This window comes from Giraffa tippelskirchi, chromosome 9, assembly GCF_054371585.1.
Source record: "Giraffa tippelskirchi isolate mGirTip1 chromosome 9, T2T-mGirTip1v1.2.pri, whole genome shotgun sequence".
NCBI lineage: Eukaryota > Metazoa > Chordata > Mammalia > Artiodactyla > Giraffidae > Giraffa > Giraffa tippelskirchi.
In genome coordinates this window covers 107,966,475-107,987,125 of record NC_137283.1, presented here as the reverse complement: position 1 = coordinate 107,987,125, position 20,651 = coordinate 107,966,475, and the positions used below count along the sequence as shown (strand labels likewise).

General features: G+C 38.3%; 1 protein-coding gene across 23 annotated transcripts in view; it reads left to right on the top strand.

The window, feature by feature from the left end:
* CEP57L1 (centrosomal protein 57 like 1) overlaps positions 1-20,651 on the top strand; it is an 86,228-nt gene that overhangs the window by 17,354 nt on the left and 48,223 nt on the right. For 3 of the 23 annotated variants that reach the window (XM_081526780.1, XM_081526791.1, XM_081526796.1), the window contains one exon: positions 16,212-16,418. The exons of 16 other annotated variants lie outside the window; for them this stretch is intronic. Coding sequence is in view for 4 of the 7 variants with exons in the window: in XM_081526774.1 (XP_081382900.1) it covers positions 14,178-14,306 (129 nt within the window). In the remaining 3 variants the exon portion in view is untranslated. Of the gene's footprint in view, positions 1-10,979; positions 13,387-14,139; positions 14,307-16,211; positions 16,419-20,651 lie in introns of those variants that run through there. 4 more of the 23 variants (XM_081526774.1, XM_081526772.1, XM_081526775.1 and 1 more) reach the window with 3 other exon arrangements.

The following is a 20,651-nucleotide window of genomic DNA, read 5'->3' as shown; positions in this document are numbered from 1 at the left end:
GCTCAGCTGGAATTCCATCACCTGAACTAGCTTTGTTTGTAGTAATGGTTCCTAAGGCCCACTTGACTTCACACTTCAGGATATCTAGCTCTAGGCCACACCATGATCACTTATGGTTAGCTTTGTAATAATTTCCCAGCTATTTTCCAAAGTGACTCTTCCATTTTGCATTCCACCAGCAATGAATGAGAGTTCCTCTTCCTTTACATCCTTCTCAGCATTTGGCGTTTGTCATTGTTTTGGATTTTAGCCATTCTAGTAGGTAAATAATGATATCTCATTTTAATTTGCAATTCCCTAGTGAAATATGATGTTGAGCATTTTTTAATATGCTCATTTGCCACCTGGTATATCTTCTTGGTGAAGTGTCTGTTCAGGTCTTTTTAAAAGATTAGTGTTAAAACTGATTGGTTTGGTTTGTTGTTGTTGAGTTTTAGTAGTTCTTTGTATATTTTGGACACAAGTTCTTTATCATATATGTTTTGCAGATACTTTCTCCCAGTCCGTGGCTCATCTTTTCATTCCCTTGCCAGTGTCTTTTGTAAAGCAGAAGTTTTTAATTTTAATAGAGACAAACTTGTCAGTTTTTCTTTCATGGATTATGCCTTTGGTGTTGTATTTAAAAAGTCATTGCCAAACTCAGAGTCACCTAGGTTTTCTTCTGTGTTACCCTCTAGAAGTTTTATAGCTTTGTGTTTTACGCTACTGGTTTATGTTTCAAGGTAGAGTGTTTTTGGTGAAAGATGTGAGAGTCAGACACAACTGAACAACTTTTTTTTTTCTTATAAGATGTGTGCCTGATTCATTTATATTTTTATTGATAAAGTTCCTTCTGCTCTGAAATTATTCATTTTGATCAATAATATTAAACGGTGACAGAAATTTAGAAAGAACAAATAATATGCTGAATCTTTACAACTATGTAAGTTTTGTTCTTCCAAAGTATTCCTTGAGCAAGAGGCTTGAAGTCAACCCAAAGATGGGGTCAGGGGAAGCTTTATCTGGAACAATCAGGAGACTGGACTAACAGCTCCATTTCAGTACTCTACTGTTATATATTGTTAAGCTGGCTGAGTGGTGTATGTGCAGATTGTTTGGAAAGACTGCCTACAATTAGGAATATTTTGCTTCAATCAAACACCCCTGTTATTTGTTCATATTGAGATTTCTTTGCAACTTTGCCTAGTTGTCGTTTAGTCACTAAGTTTTGCAACTCCATGGACTATAGCCTGCCAGGCTCCTCTGTCAGTGGGATACTGGAGTGTTTTAAGGGTGAAAAGAACATAATTCAAATCACTCTTGTTTTAAACATATCTTCTCCAGAGGATTTTCCCGACCCAGAAATCATACCTGTGTCTCCTGCATTGTCAGGTGGATTCTTTACCATTGAGCCACCAGGGAAGCCCTTGCCTAGTCATATAGGCTTGCAAAAGCCCACTTGTGGTTTCTCTCCAGCAGTTTCACCTTTTTATACTGTGCAATACTGAAGCCATCTGAACCTTAAATATTATCTCTCTATATTTTGACTGACTTCAGTTTATGTTTTTAAAGGAAATTTTCCTAATCATCTATCATTTAGTAACATAAATAGATTTACTTCCAAATACTAGGTTTGTTTTTTTTTTTAATTTTCGCTTGTAGAAAAATAGTTTATCAACCATTTATTTATTATGTGTATGTACCTTGGTGTGTGTGTGTGTGTGTTGTCCAGATGGATCATAAAGGTTTTTAAATTTTGAATCTTTAGATTTTATTTTTAAGGTGTCTGTAACAAAATTGATTAGAATTCTTTCCTTAACAAGACTGATTTGAATTATGTTCTTTTCACCCTTGAAACACCTATTTCCTAAAACATTATCATACATACTATTCTTAGAAAAGCATTCCTTTTTCTTTTTTGTGTTATTTTGTTCCTATTTTTCAAGAATAAATGAATGAACCACTTAAATCAGATTTACTATTTCAGTACTTTTTTTCTTTTAGTATTTTCTCTAGTTCATCTGTCTTTGATGTTTACTATGCAGTATGTGTGAGTGCTTAGCTGTGTCTGACTCTTTGTGACCCTTTGAACTGTAGCCCACCGGGCTTCTCTGTCCGTAGGGTTTTCCAAGCAAGAACACTGGAGTGAGTTTCCACTTCCTTCTCCAAAGGATCTTCCTGACCCACAGATTAAGCATGCGTCTCCTGTGTCTCCTGCATTGGCAGACAGGTTCTTTACTCACTGAGCCATTGGAAAGCCTACCAGATTTACTGCAATATGTTTCAAATGTGTGAATCTCCTGTATTTCTGGCATACTTTAATAGATTTTTTTTTTAATTATTGTTTTTTTAAAAGTCTATATTCACTTTGCCCTTATTGAAATATTTGTGAGTCAACTCACTAGGCAGCTACATACAATTTATGACAAATTTTATAGACAAATTTCACTGTTGGTTTCATTTTTTTTTCTATTCTTGTTTTCCTTATCCAGATATTTTACTTGAATATATACATACGTAGAGGTAAGGTATTAAAAGTTTGTGTCATTTAAAAGCTAAATATTTCAAATGAAAAATAAGAATAGCATAATATTAATAAAACCCTTTCACCTACCTCTTGGAATGAAAAATTTGTTAACATTTGGTTTCATTTGCTTGTTGCTTGCCTCATCTTTTATTTATTTTCTTTTTTTATTGAAGTATAGTTGATGTACAGTATTATATGTTACAGGTGTACCATATAGTGATTCATATTTTTGATGGTTATACTCCATTAACTATTATAAAATACTGGCTTTATTCCCCATGTTGTACAATATATCTTTGTAGTTTATTTTGTACATAATAGGTTTACCTCTTAATTCTCTATCCTTATATTCCCCCATTCCCTCTCCCCACTAGTAACCACTAGTTTGTTCTCTATATCTTGAGGCTGTTTATTTTTTCTTATATTCACTAGTTTGTTGTAATTTTTAGATTTCATGTTTAAGTGATATCATACAGCACTTGTTTTTCTCTTGAGGTACATGTATGTTTTTGAATTTGTGCCTTTGTTTTATTTTTTTCAGATATATACCTAGGAATGTGGCAGTACTATTTTTAATTTTTTGAGACATCTCCATACTGTTTTCCTTAGTGGTTATACCGATTTACATTCCTATAACAGTGTATGATGGTTCCTTTTTCTCCATATCCTCACCAACACTTGTTTTTTGTGTTCTTTTAGTTGATAGCCATTCTGACAACTGTGAGGTAATATCTCATTGTGGTTTTGATTTGCATTTCCCTGATGATTAGCTATGCTGAACATCTTCTTTTTAGGAAAAATATCTGTTCATTCTTCTGTCCATTTTTTAATGGAATTGTTTGTTTGATGTTGAGTTGTATGAGCTGTTTATATATGTTGGATATTATTGGTCATATCATTTGGAGATATTTTCTCCCTTTCAGTAGGCTGTCTTTTTATTTTGTCAGTGGTTTCCTTTGCTGTGCAAAAGCCAAATATAATTTAAGGTTAAATCCTGGTTTCAGAGTAGTAGGATATATGCATTACATATATTAATGAATGTTTATTAATTATTAGATGTGTTTCATTTTATGTATTTCTACATTAATTGAATCACCGTAACAAATATTTACTGAATAACTATCATATAATAGGTCAGTGGATAATAGAAAAATAAAATGTCTCTGCTCTTAAGGAACTATAAAGGAAGGCAGATATGTCCAAATCTTGCTAAAATAAAGCTAAGTTTCTTAAAGCAACTTAAGTAAATTACACAAACTATAATTAACAAGTATGTTAAAGATAATGCTATATTATTGACAGTCGATGGCTTTGTAAAAGTTGAAAATCACCAATTAAACCATCTGTTGTTAATTTTTTTATTCTTTCATTGTTAGAGGCAGTTGGGGGCTTGGTGGGTAGGAGGGAAAAATGGAAGGAAATATTTATTTTTTGAGTATTTGTGTGTACTTTTTTTTAAAGGCGAGAATAGAATTTACTTTAAAGATATATTTTTCTCAGTTGTTATCTTCATAGTAGTATATTTGAAGGGAAAACAGTTCTGTTAGATAAAATGTTTGTTTTCTTTGGAAAAGAATTTGCAAATTGTATTATGCTCAGTCAGACATGTTTATGTGTGGATTTATACAAAGGAAAGGTGTTAACCTTAAGCTCGCATCTGTCTGCTCTCAACAGTTATATTAGGTACCTCCCCCTCCATTATCAGTGTGTGTACTCAGGGAATGCAAACTTATTTTAATATTGGCTCAAATAAATAACATTAGGAAAATCTGTTAATATTATTTGTGATCTGAGGACAAATATAGAGAAAATTAGATCATCTATGATTTATTGAAAGCAGTACAGAAACAGAAGGGCACCATATTTAGAGTCTGGAGACCTGATTTGAATACTGTTTTTACCATTTATTAGACAAGTCACTTAATCTTGCTTGTTTCTTCATGTATTAAAAAATAACTGTAATAAAAGTAGTGCCACTTTTTAAACTTGTTAGTACAGAATTTGATGTGTAAAGGCTTTGTAAATTATTGTAAATACTTTTCAAGTATTGCTTGATAATTTTTAGATTTTTGCCTTTTAGTACAGATATGAAGAATATATTATAAAAGACTATAAATATTCTGCAGAATTGAGTTTAGCAGTTTTGATTTATCTGTATTTATGAGTCCATGCAGTTGCAGAGAGTTGGATAGGACTGAATAACAACAACAATATGAGCTTTACTGTGAGTACATGCTCAGTCATCTGACTTTTTGTGACCTCATGGACTGTAGGCCTGCCAACCTCCCTTGTCCATGGAGTTTTCCACGCAAGAATACTGGAGTGGGTTTGCCATTTCCTACTCTAGGGGATCTTCCTGACCCAGGGATTGAACCCATGTCTCTTGCAGCCCTTGGGATTTCCTGGGGACTTCCCAGGTGATTTCCAAGGGGCTCTCTAGGTGGCACAGTGGGAAAGAATCCGCCTGCCTCATTGTAGTTTTGATTTGCATTTCTCTGATAATGAGTGATGTTGAGCATCTTTTCATGTGTTTAGTAGCCATCTGTAAGTCTTCTTTGGAGAAATGTCTGTTTAAGTCTTCTGCCCACTTTTTTGATTGAGTTGTTTGTTTTTCTGGTATTGAGCTACATGAGCTGCTTGTTTATTCTAGAGATTAATTCTTTGTCAGATGTTTCATTTGCTGTTATTTTCTACCTTTCTGAGGGTTGTCTTTTCACCTTATAATTTTCTTCATTGTGCAAAAGCTTTAAGTTTAATTAGGTTCCATTTGTTTATTTCTGTTTATATTTCCATTACTCTGGGAGGTGGGTCATAGAGGATCTTGCTGTGATTTGTCAGAGAGTGTTCTGTCTATGTTTTTCTCTAAGACATAGTTTTTATAGTTTCTGGTCTACATTTAGGTCTTTCACCATTCTGAGTTTATTTTCATGTATGGTGTTAGAAAGTGTTCTAACTTCATTCTTTTACATATAGTTGACCAGTTTTCCTAGCACCACTTGTTGAAGAGACTGTCTTTTCTCCATTGTTTATTTTTGCCTCCTTTGTCCAAGATAAGATGCCCATAGGTACATGGATTTATCTCTGGGCTTTCTATCTTGTTCCATTGGTCTATATTTCTGTTTTTGTGCTGGTACCATACTGTCTTGATGACTGAAGCTTTGTAGTACAGTCTGAAGTCAGGAAGGTTGATTCCTCCAGTTCCGTTTATTTTTCTCAAAATTGCTTTGGCTGTTTGGGGTCTTTTGTGTTTCCATACAAGTTGTAAAATTATTTGCTCTAGTTCTGTGAAAAATACTGTTGGTAGTTTGATAACAATTGCATTGAATCTATAGATTGCTTTGGGTAGTGTAGTTATTATCACTATATTGATTCTTCCAATCCAAGAACATGTTATATCTCTCCATCTGTTTGTGTCATCTTTGATTTCTTTCATCAGTGTCTTCTTATAGGTATCCTCTCACACCATTCAGAATGGCCATCATCAAAAAATCTACAAATAATAAATGCTGGAAAGAATGCTGTTGGTGGGACTGCAGACTGATACAAGCACTATGGAGAACAGTATGGAGATTACTTTAAAAAGCTAGGAATAAAACTACTGTATGATCTAGCAGTTCCACTACTGGGCATATAACTTGAAAAACCAGAATTGAAAAATACACATGTACCCCAGTGTTCATTGTAACACCATTTACAATAGCTAGGACATGGAAGGAACCTAGATATCCATCAGCGGGTGAATGGATAAAGAAGTTGTGGTACATATACACAATGGAATATTCAGTTCAGTTCAGTCGCTCAGTCATGTCCAACTCTTTGTGACCCCATGAACTGCAGCATGCAAGGCTCCCTGTCCATCACCGACGCTCAGAGCTTGGTCAAACTCATGTCCATTGAGTCGGTGATGCCATGCAACCATCTCATCCTCTGTTGTCCCCTTCTCCTCCTGACTTGAATCTTTCCCAGCATTAGGTCTTTTCCAGTGAGTCAGTTCTTCTCATCAGGTGGCCAAAGTATTGGAGCTTTAGCTTCATCATCAGTCCTGAATGAATATTCAGGACTGATTTCCTTTAGGATGGACTGGTTGGATCTCCTTGCCGTCCAGGGAACTCTCAAGAGTCTTCTCCAACACCACAGTTCAAAAGCATCAATTCTTCAGTGCTCAGCTTTCTTTATAGTCCAACTCTCACATCCATACATGACTACTGGAAAAACCATAGCTTTGACTAGATGCACCTTTGTTGGTAAAGTAATGTCTCTGCTTTTTAATATGCTGTCTAGGTTGGTCATAACTTTTCTTCCAAGGAACAAGCGTCTTTTAATTTCGTGGCTACAGTCACCATCTGCCGTGATTTTGGAGCCCCCAAAAATCAAGTCTCTCACTGTTTCCACTGTTTCCCCATCTAGTTGCCTTGAAGCGATGGGACCAGATGCCATGATCTTGGTTTCCTGAATGTTGAGTTTTAAGCCAACTTTTTCACTCTCTTCTTTCACTTTCATCAAGAGGCTCTTTAGTTCCTCTTCACTTTCTGCCATAAGGGTGGTGTCATCTGCATATCTGAGGTTATTGATATTTCTCCCAGCAGTTTTGATTCCAGCTTGTACTTCATCCAGTCCAGCATTTCTCATGATGTACTCTGCATATAAGGTAAATCAGCTGGGTAACAATATACAGCCTTGATGTACCCCTTTCCCGATCTGGAACTAGTCTGTTGTTCCATGTCCAGTTCTAACTGTCGCTTCTTGACCTGCATACAGATTCCTCAAAAGGCAGGATAAGGTGGTCTGGTAGTCCCATCTCTTTAAGAATTTTCCATAGTTTGTCGTGATCCACACAGTCAAAGACTTTGACATAGTCAATAAAGCAGAAGAAGATGTTTTTCTGGAACTCTTGCTTTTTCGATGATCCAACGGATGTTGCCAATTTGACTTCTGGTTCTTCTGCCTTTTCTAAATCCAGCTTGAACGTCTGGAAGTTCACAGTTCACGTACTGTTGAAGCCTGGCTTGGAGAATTTTGAGCATTACTTTGCCAGCGTGTGAGATGAGTGCAATTGTGCTGTAGTTTGAGCATTCTTTGGCATTGCCTTTCTTTGAGATTGGAATGAAAACTGACCTTTTCCAGTCCTGTGACCACTGCTGAGTTTTCCAAATTTGCTAGCATATTGAATGAAGCGCTTTCACAGCATCATCTTTTAGGATTTGAAATAGCTCAACTGAAATTCCATCACTTCCACTAGCTTTGTTCGTAGTGATGCTTCCTAAGGCCCACTTGACTTCGCATTCCAGGATGTCTGGCTCTAGGTGAGTGATCACACCATTGTGATTACCTGGGTCATGAAGATCTTTTTTGTATAGTTTGTCTGTGTATTGTTTCCACTTCTTAATATCTTCTGCTTCTGTTAGGTCTATACCATTTCTGTCCTTTATTGTGCCTATCTTTTCATGAAAGGTTGGGATGGAATATTACTCAGCTATAAAAAAGATTGCATTTTAGTCAGTCCAAATGAGGTGGATGAACCTAGAACCTATAATACAGAATGAAGTAAGTCAGAAAGAGAAAAGCAGATATCATATATTAACACATATGTATGAAATCTAGAAAGACAATACCAACAATCCCATGTGCAGGGCAGCAAAGGAGGCACAGACATAACAGACTTTTCAACACAGTGGGAGAAGAAAAAGGTGGGATGATTTGAGAGAATAGCATTGAAACATATATATTACCATATTTAAAATAGCCAGTGGGAATTTGATGACCTCCAAACTCCCAAGGAACTGAAAGCAGGTGCTCTGTGACAACCTGTAGGGTTAGGGTGGGGAGGGAGGTAGGAGGGGGGTTCAGGAAGAGGGGGACACATATATGTCTATGGCCAATTCATGTTGATGTACCGCAGAGGACATCACAATATTGTAAAGTAATTATCCTCCAATTAATATAAATACATAAATTAAAAATAATAGTCTGCCTGGAGGAGACACAGGTTTGATTCTTGGGTTGGGAGGATCCCTTGTAGTAGGAAATGGCAATCTGCTCCAGTATTCTTGCATGGAAAATCCATAGACAGTGGAGCCCAGCAGGTTATAGTCCATGGGGTCGCAGAGAGTTGCATGTGACTGAGCATACATGCACACATACGAGCTTTAGTTTTAACAAAGAAGGAAATTTGTTGTAGGTACTTTCTAGAATCTCATTTTCTCCTGTTTAAGCATTTTAGAGATACTTTTATTAACAATGTAGTAGGCAGATTGATATATATTACTCTATATATGTATAGTTTTTATTTTTTCTATTAAACTGATTTGTCATAAAGTTTTAATAAGAAGCTAACCAAGATAAACTTTGCCTAAAATAGAATATTATAAATTGGAGAAATAGTCTCAAGACATGGTGAGAATTGTGAACTGTAAGACTTTGTCTCAGTCTAAGCAACAGTAACCTCTTCATCTAAAATAGCCCCAGGCAATTTGACAGTATGTATCAGAAGCATCAAAACTGTCTTTAACTTAATACTATTTTCTAGACTGTATCTTAATGAACAAAAAAAGTAGTTTACATAAGTATTTATCTGCTGCTAAGTCACTTCAGTCGTGTCCGACTCTGTGCGACCCCATAGACGGCAGCCCACCAGGCTCCGCCGTCCCTGGGATTCTCCAGGCAAGAATACTGGAGCGGGTTGCCATTTCCTTCTCCAGTGCACGAAAGGGAAAAGTGAAAGTGAAGTCATTCAGTCATGCCCAACTCTTAGCGACCCCATGGACTGCAGCCTACCAGGCTCCTCTGTCCATGGGACTTTCCAGGCAAGAGTACTGGAGTGGGGTGCCATTGCCTTCTCCGAAGTATTTATCTACTGCTACTAAAAAAATATACTTTAAAAGAATATTTAATGATACAAGAAAATATTTATTATATATTATTAAGTAGAAAGGCAATTTACATAAACATGTTGTATTATATATACAATCCATGTTTAGAATCAAACCCCATACCCACCAGAGATGCTTGGAGGGCTCAAACAAAGCCTTGTGCACACCAGAACCCAGAGACCACACAGAGACTGAGCCAGACCTGCCTTTGAATGTTTGACTGTCTCCTGCAGAGGCACGGGTCAGCAGTGGCTTGCCACGGGGACAGGAACTCTGGCTGCAGCAGACCTGGGACACGCAGCGTGTGACATAAGCCCTCTTGGAGGAGGTCGTGATTAGTCCCACCATAGAGCCACCAAGCAGATGACCCACAAGCTACAGAACAATTATACCAAAGAAATTCTCGCACTGTTAAGAAAGTTCTAGGACCCACAACAGATTTCTCAACCTGGGGATCTGGCAAAGGGACTGAGAACCCCTAGGGAATTTGACTTTGGAGGCCAGTGGGATTTGATTACAGAACTTCCACAGGGCTAGGGAAATGGACTCTTGGAGGGCACAAACAAAACCTTGGGTGCACCATGAGAAAGGGGCAATGTCCTCACGAGACTGAGCCAGACTTGGCTGTGAGTGTCCAGGAGTCTCCGGCAGAGACATGAGTTGACACTGGCCTGCTGTGGGGTCAGAGGCACTGAATATAACAGTGCGGGCATAAGTCCTTTTGAAGGAGGTCACCATTACTGTCATTACCCCTACCATAGTTTAGCCTCAGGCCAAATTACAGGGAGGGAACACAGTCTCCCCAACAACAGAAAACTGGATTAAACATTTACTGGGTATGGCCCCGACCATCAGAACAAGACCCAGATTCCCCACAGTCAGTCTCTCCCATCAGGAAGCTTCCACAAGCCTCTTATCCTTATCCATCAGAGGGCAGACAGAATGAAAACCACAATCACAGAGAACTAACCAAACTGATCATCACATGGATCACAGCCTTGTCTAACTCAGTGAAACTGAGCCATGCCGTGTAGGGCTACCCAAGACAGACAAGTCATGGTGGAGAGTTCTGACAAAACATGATCCACTGGAGAAGGCAATGGCAAACCACTTTGGTATTCTTGCCTGGAGAACCCCATGACCAGTATGAAAAGGCAAAAAGATATGACACTGAAAGATGAACTCCCTAGGTCGGTAGGTGCCCAATATGCTACTGGAGAAGAGTGGAGAAATAACTCTAGAAAGAATGAAGAGACAGAGCCAAAACAAAAACAGTGCCCAGTTGTGGATGTGACTGGTGATGGAAGTAAAGTCTGATACTGTAAAGAACAATTGCTTAGGAACCTGGAATGTTAGGTCCCTGAATCAAGGTAAATGGGAAGTAGTCAATAGGAGACGGCAAGAGTAAACATAGACATTTTAGGAATCAGTGAACTAAAATGGACCAGAGTCAGTGAGTTTAATTCAGATGACCATTATATCTACTACTGTGGGCAAGAATCCCTTAGAAGAAATGGGTAGCTCTCATAGTCAACCAAAGACTCCAAAATGCAGTACTTGGGTGCAATCTCAAAAACAACAGAATGATCTCTGTTCTTTTCCAAGGGAAACCATTCAGTATCACAGTAATCCAAGTCTATGCCCCAACCACTAACGCCAAAGAAGCTGAACGGTTCTATGAAGACCTACAAGACCTTCTAGAACTAACACCAAAAAGAGATGTCCTTTTCATTATAGGGGACTGGAATGCAAAAGTAGGAAGTCAAGAGATACCTGGAGTAGCAGGTAAGTTTAGCCTTGGAGTACAAAATGAAGCAGGGCAAAGGCTAACAGAGTTTTGCCAAGAGAACGCACTGGTCATAGTAAACAACCTCTTCCAACAACACAAAAAACAACTCTACACATGGACATCACCAGAGGTCAATACCGAAATCAAGTTGATTATATTCTTTGTAGCCGAAAATGGAGAAGCTCTATACAGTCAGTAGAAACAAGACCGGGAGCTGACTGTGGCTCAAATCATGAACTCCTTATTACCAAATTCAGACTTAAATTGAAGAAAGTGGAGAAAACCACTGGACCATTCAGGTATAACCTAAATCAAACCCCTTATGTTTATACAGTGGAAGTAACAAATAGATTCAAGGGATTAGATCTGATAGACAATGCCTGAAGAACTATGGATTGAGGTTTGTGATATTGTACTGGAGGCAGTGATTAAAACCATCCCCAAGGAAAAGAAATGCAAAAAGACAAAATGGTCGTCTGAGGAGGCCTTACAAAGAGCTGAGAAAAGAAGAGAAGCAAAAGGCAAAGGAGAAAAGGAAAGATATATAACCATCTGAATGCAGACTTCCTAAGAATAGCAAGGAGAGATAAGAAAACCTTCCTCAGTGATCAATGCAAAGAAATAGAGGGATACAATAGAATGGGAAAGACTAGAGATCTCTTCAAGAAAAGTACGAAGGGAACATTTCATGCAAAGATGGGTACAGTAAAGGACAGAAATGGTATGGACCTAACAGAAACAAAAGATATTAAGAAGAGGTGGCAACAATACACAGAACTATACAAAAAAGATCTTCATGACCCAGATAACCACCATGGTGTGGTCACTCACCAAAGCCAGACATCTTGGAGTGTGAAGTCAAGTGGACCTTAGGAAGCATCACTACGAACAAAGCTAGTGGAAGTGATGGAATTCGAATTGAGCTATTTCAAATCCTACAAGATGATGCTGTGAAAGTGCTACACTCAATATGCCAGCAAATTTGGAAAACTCAGCAGTGGTCACAGGACTGGAAAAGGTCAGTTTTCATTCCAGTCTCAAAGAAGGGCAATGCCAAGAATGTTCAAACTGCTGCACAATGGCACTCATCTCACACGCTAGCAAAGTAATGCTCAAAATTCTCCAAGTGAGGCTTCAACAGTATATGAACTGAGAATTTCCAGTTGTTCAAGCTGGATTAAGAAAAGGCAGAGGAACCGGAGATCAAATTGCCAACATCTGTTGGATCATAGCAAAAGCAAGAGAGTTCAAGAAAAACATCTGCTTTGTTAACTATGCCAAAGCCTTTGACTGTGTGGATCACAACAAACTGGAAGATTCTTGAAGAGATAGGAGTACCAGACCACCTTACCTGCCTCCTGAGAAATCTGTATGCAGGTCAAGAAGCAACAGTTAGAACTGGACAAGGAACAACAGGCTGGTTCCAAATAGGAAAAGGAGTACGTCAAGGCTGTATATCGTCACCCGGCTGATTTACCTTTTATGCAGAGTACATCATGCAAAATGCCAGGCTGGATGAAGCACAAGCTGGTGTCAAGATTGCTGGGAGAAATATCAGTAACCTTAAATATGCAGATGACACCACCCTTATGGCAGAAAGTGAAGAGGAACTAAAGAGCCTCTTGATGAAAGTGAAAGAAGAGAGTGAAAAAGTTGGCTTAAAACTCAACATTCAGAAAACTAAGATCATGGCATCTGGTTCCATCACTTCATGGCAGATAGATGGGGAAACAATGGAAACAGAGACTTTATTTTCTTGGGCTCCAAAATCACCAAAGATGGTGATTGCAGCTATGAAATTAAAAAACTCTCCTTGGAAGAAAAGTTATGACCAACCTAGACAGCATATTAAAAAGCAGAGACATTACTTTGCTGACAAAGGTTTGTCTAGTCGAAACTAATGTTTTTCCAGTAGTCATGTATGGATGTGAGAGTTGGACTATAAAGCTGAGTGCCAAAGAATTGATGCTTTTGAACTATGGAATTGGAGAAGGCTCTTGAAAGTCCCTTGGACTGCAAGGAAATCAAACCAGTCCATCCTAAAGGAAATTAGTCATGAATATTCATTTGAAGGACTGATGGTTGAAGCGAATCTCCACTACTTTGGCCACCTGATGCAAAGAACTGTCTCATTAGAAAAGACCCTGATTCTGGGAAAGATTGAAGTCGGGAGGAGAAGGGAACAACAGAGGATGAGATGGTTGGATTGCATCACCAATTCGGTGGGCATGAGTTTGAGCAAGCTCTGGGACTTGGTGATGGACAGGGAAGCCTGGTGGCGAAATGCAGTCTGTGGGGTCACAAAGAGTAGGACGTGACTGAGCAACTGAACTGACTGAACTTTGGTTAAAATAATAAAGACTGATTTAATAGATACCAAAGAAAGTGAAAGTTGCTCAGTTGTGTTCAACTTTTTGAGACCCCCATGGACTGTTACCCGCCAGGCTCCTCTGTCCATGGAATTCTCCAAGCAAGAATACTGGATGGGTTGCCATTTCCTTCTCCAGGGGATCTTCCCAACCCAAGGATCAAATGCAGGTCTCCTGCAGTGCAGGCAGGTTCTTTACTGTCTGAGCTACCGTAGTTACCAAAATAGTATACAAATACCTTAACAGTCTTAGACTGCTTGAGTTTATAGTGATTGTTGTTTTCTTCTGTGAGTTCCAAATTTTGTAGAATGAGTATGTATTACTCTTGTAATCAGGGGGATAAAACAGTTTATGTGTTGTTTTTGGTTTTTTGTCAAACCTCTTTCCAGGTACTCTAATCTCTCAGCTAGCATCATAAAATATCATGGATTTATATATAATGTAATTATAAGAAGTTCTTAGCTATATTCATGTACATACTGCTGCTAAGTCACTTCAGTCGTGTCCGACTCTGTGCGACCCCATAGACGGCAGCCCACCAGGCTCCCCTGTCCCCGGGATTCTCCAGGCAAGAACACTGAAATGGGTTCCCATTTCCTTCTCCAGTGCATGAAAGTGAAAAGTGAAAGTGAAGTCACTCGGTCATGTCCAACTCTTCACGACGCCATGGACTGCAGCCTACCAGGCTCCTCCGTCCATGGGATTTTCCAGGCAAGAGTACTGGAGCGGGGTGCCATCACCTTCTCCGATTCATGTACATAAGAATGATATTGGTAATTATTTAACTTATCACTGCAAATAGTTTTGGCTGTGCCTTTTGGTTTTGCTGTGCTGCACCCCTTGTATATCTTTCAGTGAAATCTAGTTTGCAGCCAATAGAAAGTTTTTAGTTCAAAGATGAAAGTTTGTCATGTTAAAGGAAATTGAGTCTGTCTTAGGCAGAGCTCATTGAGCTGGACTGGCAAACCTGGTCAGTTACCACAATGAAAGCAGCATTGGAGGGTCAACCCCACATTTTGTGGGATGCCAGCTTAGTACTTCCCTTCATGGATCATAGCCTTGTCTGACAAAGGGTCTTGGGTAATTAAATGAAGATATAATCCATGCCGTGTACAGCTACCCAAAACGGATGGGTCTATATAGTGAAGAGTTCTGACAAAATGTGGTCCACTGGAGGAGAAAATGGCAAACCCCTCTAGTATTCTTGACAGGAGAACCCCATGAACAGTATGAAAAGGCAAAAAGGGCTTGGCGTGCAGCAGTCCACTGAGCCATAAAGAGTTGGACACAATTTAGCAACTGAACAACAACAACAGCTTAATACTAGCTTAGAGTAAGTTCAAAGGCCCATGTTGGTTCAGTTCAGTTCAGTCCCTCAGTTGTGTCCGACTCTTTGCGACACCATGAATCGCAGCACACCAGGCCTCCCTGTCCATCACCAACTCCCAGAGTTTACCCAAACCCATGTCCATCGAGTCAGTGATGCCATCCAATCATCTCATACTCTGTTGTCCCCTTCTCCTCCTGCCCCCAATCCTTCCCAGCATTAGGGTCTTTTCCAATGAGTCAACTCTTCACATGAGGTGGCCAAAGTATTGGAGTTTCAGCTTCAACATCAGTCCTTCCAATGAACACCCAGGACTGATCTCTTTTAGAATGGACTGGTTGGATCTCCTTGCAGTCCAAGAGACTCTCAAGAGTCTTCTCCAACACCACAGTTCAAAAGCATCAATTCTGCGGCACTCAGCTTTCTTCACCATCCAACTCTCACATCCATACATGACCACTGGAAAAACCATAGCCTTGACTAGATGGACCGTTGTTGGCAAAGGAATGTCTCTGCTTTTAAATATGCTATCTAGGTTGGCCATAACCTTCCTTCCAAGGAGTAAGCGTCTTTTAATTTCATGGCTGCAATCACCATCAGCAGTGATTTTGAAGCCCCCCAAAATGAAGTCTGACACTGTTTCCACTGTTGCCCCATCTATTTCCCATGAAGTGATGGGACCAGATGCCATGATCTTAGTTTTCTGAATGTTGAACTTTAAGCCAACTTTTTCACTTTCCTCTTTCACTTTTATCAAGAGGCTCTTTAGTTCTTCTTCACTTTCTGCCATAAGGGTGGTGTCATCTGCATATCTGAGGTTATTGATATTTCTCCTGGCAATCTTGATTCCAGCTTGTGTTTCTTCCAGCCCAGCGTTTCTCATGATGTACTCTGCATATAAGTTAAATAAGCAGGGTGACAATATACAGCCTTGATGTACTCCTTTTCCTATTTGGAACCAGTCTGTTGTTCCCTGTCCAGTTCTAACTGTTGCTTCCTGACCTGCATACAGGTTTCTCAAGAGACAGGTCAGATGGTCTGGTATTCCCATCTCTTTCAGAATTTTCCACCGTTTATTGTGATCCACACAGTCAAAGGCTTTGGCATAGTCAATAAAGCAGAAATAGATGTTTTTCTGGAACTCTCTTGCTTTTTCGATGATCTAGTGGATGTTGGCAATTTGATCTCTGGTTCCTCTGCCTTTTCTAAAACCAGCTTGAACATCTGGAAGTTCACGGTTCACGTATTGCTGAAGCCTGGCTTGGAGAATTTTGAACATTACTTTACTAGCGTGTGAGATGAGTGCAATTGTGTGGTAGTTTGAGCATTCTTTGGCATTGCCTTTCTTTAGGATTGGAATGAAAACTGACCTTTTCCAGTCCTGTGGCCACTGCTGAGTTTTCCAGATTTGCTGGCATATTGAGTGCAGCACTTTCACAGCATCATCTTTGAGGATTTGAAATAGCTCAACTGGAATTCCATCACCTCCACTAGCTTTGTTCATAGTGATGCTTTCTAAGGCCCAGTTGACTTCACATTCCAGGATGTCTGGCTCTAGGTGAGTGATCACACCATCGTGATTATCTGGGTCATGTTGGTTAGACATTGAGTTTATTTCCCCTTAGACTGTGATCTTTTTCTCTTTCTACCTCCATGTCTAGCACGAAATCTGGCACATTTAGGCACTTAGCAAATGGTGTTATAACTGAAGTGGAATGGAATCTGAAAATTATTCAGATTCCTAGCATTTGCTTTGCTAAAAAGTCATCTGAGTCTTAAGTGACTTATGTAGACACAGTCACAGGTGTGGGCTGTTTGGATGCAAGAAAACTTCTTAGGAACAATGAAGCTATTTTATGTTTAGCCATCTTAATAGGGTCTTCTCTATGCCTCTTGTACTTTGGCTGCTAGTGAAACATTGAGAGACCCTCAGCTCATCTACATTTGACTATATAGTTATAGTTAGCTAGAATAATATATATAGTTAGCTAGAATAAAGTATACACATTGAAAACTAATGAAGAATTGGAAATTTTAAGAGGAGGGTCATATAAATTTTCACAGATGTGTTTTAAGTAAAATGTATTTTGACATCTTAACTAAGCTTCTACCTCAGCTAGGCAGGAAAATCTGGTTTTGTCCTTTTGCCCTCTGTGTTATTCAGTAACATATGCTATTTCTCATGTTAAGACCTTAACAGTTGTGCCAACAAGTCCAGTTTGAAAAAAACATAAGGGCTTAATGGTGTCTCTTTACAGATTAGCCTGTCAACAACTCTGCCCTCAATAGATTACTTCAGCCCTTTAGAAGAGTTGTTCACTTCAGACATATGGGTTAAAAGTCGATGTGGTTAAGATACTGCAACTTGCTAATAGGAATAAGAACTAGAATTATGAATATTGAGCTCTGATGCTAAGGAGACAATCCTAGGTGTGTTACTTTTTGAAAGAATAACTCAGGCATTCCTGAGTCATTCAAACCCTCTTTTGTCTCAGTGGCATAGACATCGTCCTTTTACCTCATATTGAGATGACTTGTCAGTAGAATTTATCCTGGAACTCTGCATAGCTTTTAGGCTTTTAATTCATTTCAGTTTAGTAAGCATTTATTAGGTATTGAATTAGGTACTAAGGTCTTAAAGATGAATGAGACTTGATCCCTGTCCTCTCAGTTTTCAGTTTAATGGAGAGAACATAATCAAATTATTTCAATATAATATATTAAGCATATAGGTATGCAAAGGGAAAGCTTCATGGACAGATTAACTGATAAACTATGTCTTGCATAATAGGTAAGACTGTTCTAGGAAAAAGAACAATATGAACACTAGAAACATATGTTCATGCAGTATAGGCAGAAGAAAAGAACTTGATTGACAGAGAATGGGTTATGGAGGGCCCTGTATGCCCTGAGAACATGTATGATCTTTATCCTGAAAGCAGTGAGGAGTTATTGAAGTGTTTTAGACATTGAAGTGACATGGTGGTGGTGATGGTGATGGTTCGATCATTCCATCATATCTGACTCTTGAAACCCCATGGGCTGGAGCCCACCAGGCTCCTCTGTCTGTGGGATTTCCCAGGCAAGAATATTATAGTGGGTTGCCATTACCTTCTCTGAAGTGACATGACTGGATTATAATTTTAGATAGATCAGTCTAGAGGCAGAGAAGAGTATAGATTTAGAGGGACAAGATGAGTGACAGGGAAATCACTTTAGGAGGCCATTGTAGTCCAGGCAAAAAATGATGAAGGCCTAGGCTAAGACACCTAGTAAGTGGTGGTAAGAATGCGATGGTATAGATGATTCAAGAAGTGTTTTAGGTGTTGAAATCCTCAGGACTTGAGGGTTGAGGGGTAGGGAGAATGGTACCATTAAGTGAGATTAAAAACATAAAAGAAAAAGTTTCCAGGGGAATGATGATGTACTAAATTTAGATATCAGTTTGAGGTGCCTTTGGGACATCTGGGCAGATTTGAACTCTTAAAATTCAGAGAAATGGTGGTCAGTACTTGATAAGAAATAAATGATCATCTTGAGTAGAAATAAAAAACAAACATATTAGGACAACCCCCAAAGTAATATGGTTGTTTGAGGAGGACTGAATGTAGAGAAGGCTTTAGGTATAAAAATTGGATTTGTACAGCAGTATTGTAAAGTTACTACTATAAGTAAGTTAAATATTGTGGGAAATTCACTTTGTGAATTCACCTTGTGAAAAGTCATCTTATATACCATTTGTAGAGTACCTGTTGGCAAACTTCATAGTATGACATAATATTAGAATAAGATGGATATAGTTTAGGTTTTGATAGTTAAGAGGGATTTTTGGATTTTGTGGTTTCTCAGTATCATTATGGACATCAGTGATAATACTAACAAAATTTTAGATATAATATTCAAAATATAGAGGTTTTTAGATATCAATAACATTTATTGAGTGCTTCCTATGAGCCAAGCTGTATTCTAAGAACTTTGTATTGATTTATTACATATAATTCTCTGAAATAGGTATATAGACTTATTATTCTCATTTTATAGGTAGGGGAAACCATAGAAGATTTAAGAAACTTACCTCTGATCACACAGGATTCACCTCCAAAGAGTCTTGCTGCAGAACCCACCTCTTAGCCACTATGCCTTATTAAACAATACAGGTTATAGATACCTTTGCTCATTAGGGAGAATAGAAATGCATTGTATAAACAGAAGTCCCTATAAAAGTAATATTTCTAGAAATGTAAAATGATAAGAACCTTAGAACTAGTTTAGTGTCAAGACTATATATATATATATTTATATATATGTGCATATGTGTATGTATATATATACATACATGTATTAGTCAGGGAGAGGAATTACATTGCTAATTAGGGGCAAGGAAAACCTGACAAGTCAAAAAAATTTCTGAAATAGAAATACAGGAAACTCCCAAGAAAAGAATGATAAAGAGTTTATTATCACTGCTACTTCTACCACTGTATATTTACATAATATTTTATATTTTTCAAAGCTAAGAGAAAGGAAGTGACAACTAAGATTACTGGCTAGTTAAGTGTCAGAAACAGTAAAGAATCCAGGACATATGACTCAATCCAGAGCTCTTTCCATTACATATTCCTTAATAGAACCATGCAGATTCAGTCTTCAGATCCATAGAAATGGAGGGGGAAATGCCTAAGAAAAGAATTAGTCATCCTCATCAAATCCAAGAGTGTAGCATCAGCAACAAGGATGCAGTGTAAGGACTGAACCAGTAATAATATAGTTGAAAAGATGGCCAAGCTTCTAGAATCTGATGAATCTTTCCTGCTGATTGATGTATATGACAGGAGAGTCACAGAAAGAATAGTACTTAGGTATATGAAAAATATTTTTTCTTTCTGTTCTCAAGAATCTGCTATTGGTAGTTATCTTCAAAGAGGGGAAAGCAGTAAATGTGGTTGGGAATCAATGGTCCAGGAGTAGATTTTCTGTTGTGCTGTTTAAGTTTTGTTACCTGTGAACAGTATTACTTTAAAAAAAAAACATTTCCACAAATAGATGTAGAAACAGTATTTTTATGACATGGTTGGAATAGTAGTGGCACTATATAAAACCATTATTCTCTTTTTTCTGTGGGAAAGTTAATATTAAATTGTAGATAGAGGTGTCGGAAACTTCACTTTCTGCAGTCTTAGAAAATCCCTATATTCATGTACATACGTATATGTATACATTTGCTCTTGGGGAAGGAAGTAGCTTTCCTTAGTGAAAGTACTGTGATAGGGAGTGGCAAGAGTGAGAATCAGATTAGAATTCTTTTAGCAATTGCTCTAGATAGATTGCACTCTGAGAGAGATTTTTGAGGACCTTCATCTACTAAAAGCAGGGAGAAGGCAGCAGTTTGGCTATATAATTAGTGTATTTGTAAGTCACGCATTTGAATTGAGGGACTTCTCACAGTGATCAGTTAGTGCTTAACTTTCACTCTAAAGCCATTTAGTCCTCTAACAACCTATTTGGATGATATGCTTGCTATTCAATGAAATTGCAGTTTTATAAGATCCCAGAGCAGTCATGGGAAGTGATTTGTGCAGTGTTTTATACTATCCTTGGAAAAGATGAAAAGTGCATTGTCTGAACCAGGAATACACTCCTTTTCTGGAAAATTGTGAAAGTGCTAAAGAAATTTTTTTTCATGGTGGCTTTGTTGAGAAGTGATCAGCTTTTCTTAAAAGGGACCAGGATATTCTGGATATAATGAAAATATTAAGTTAGTATGTTTGTGGCCTGTGAGTGAAAGAAAGAA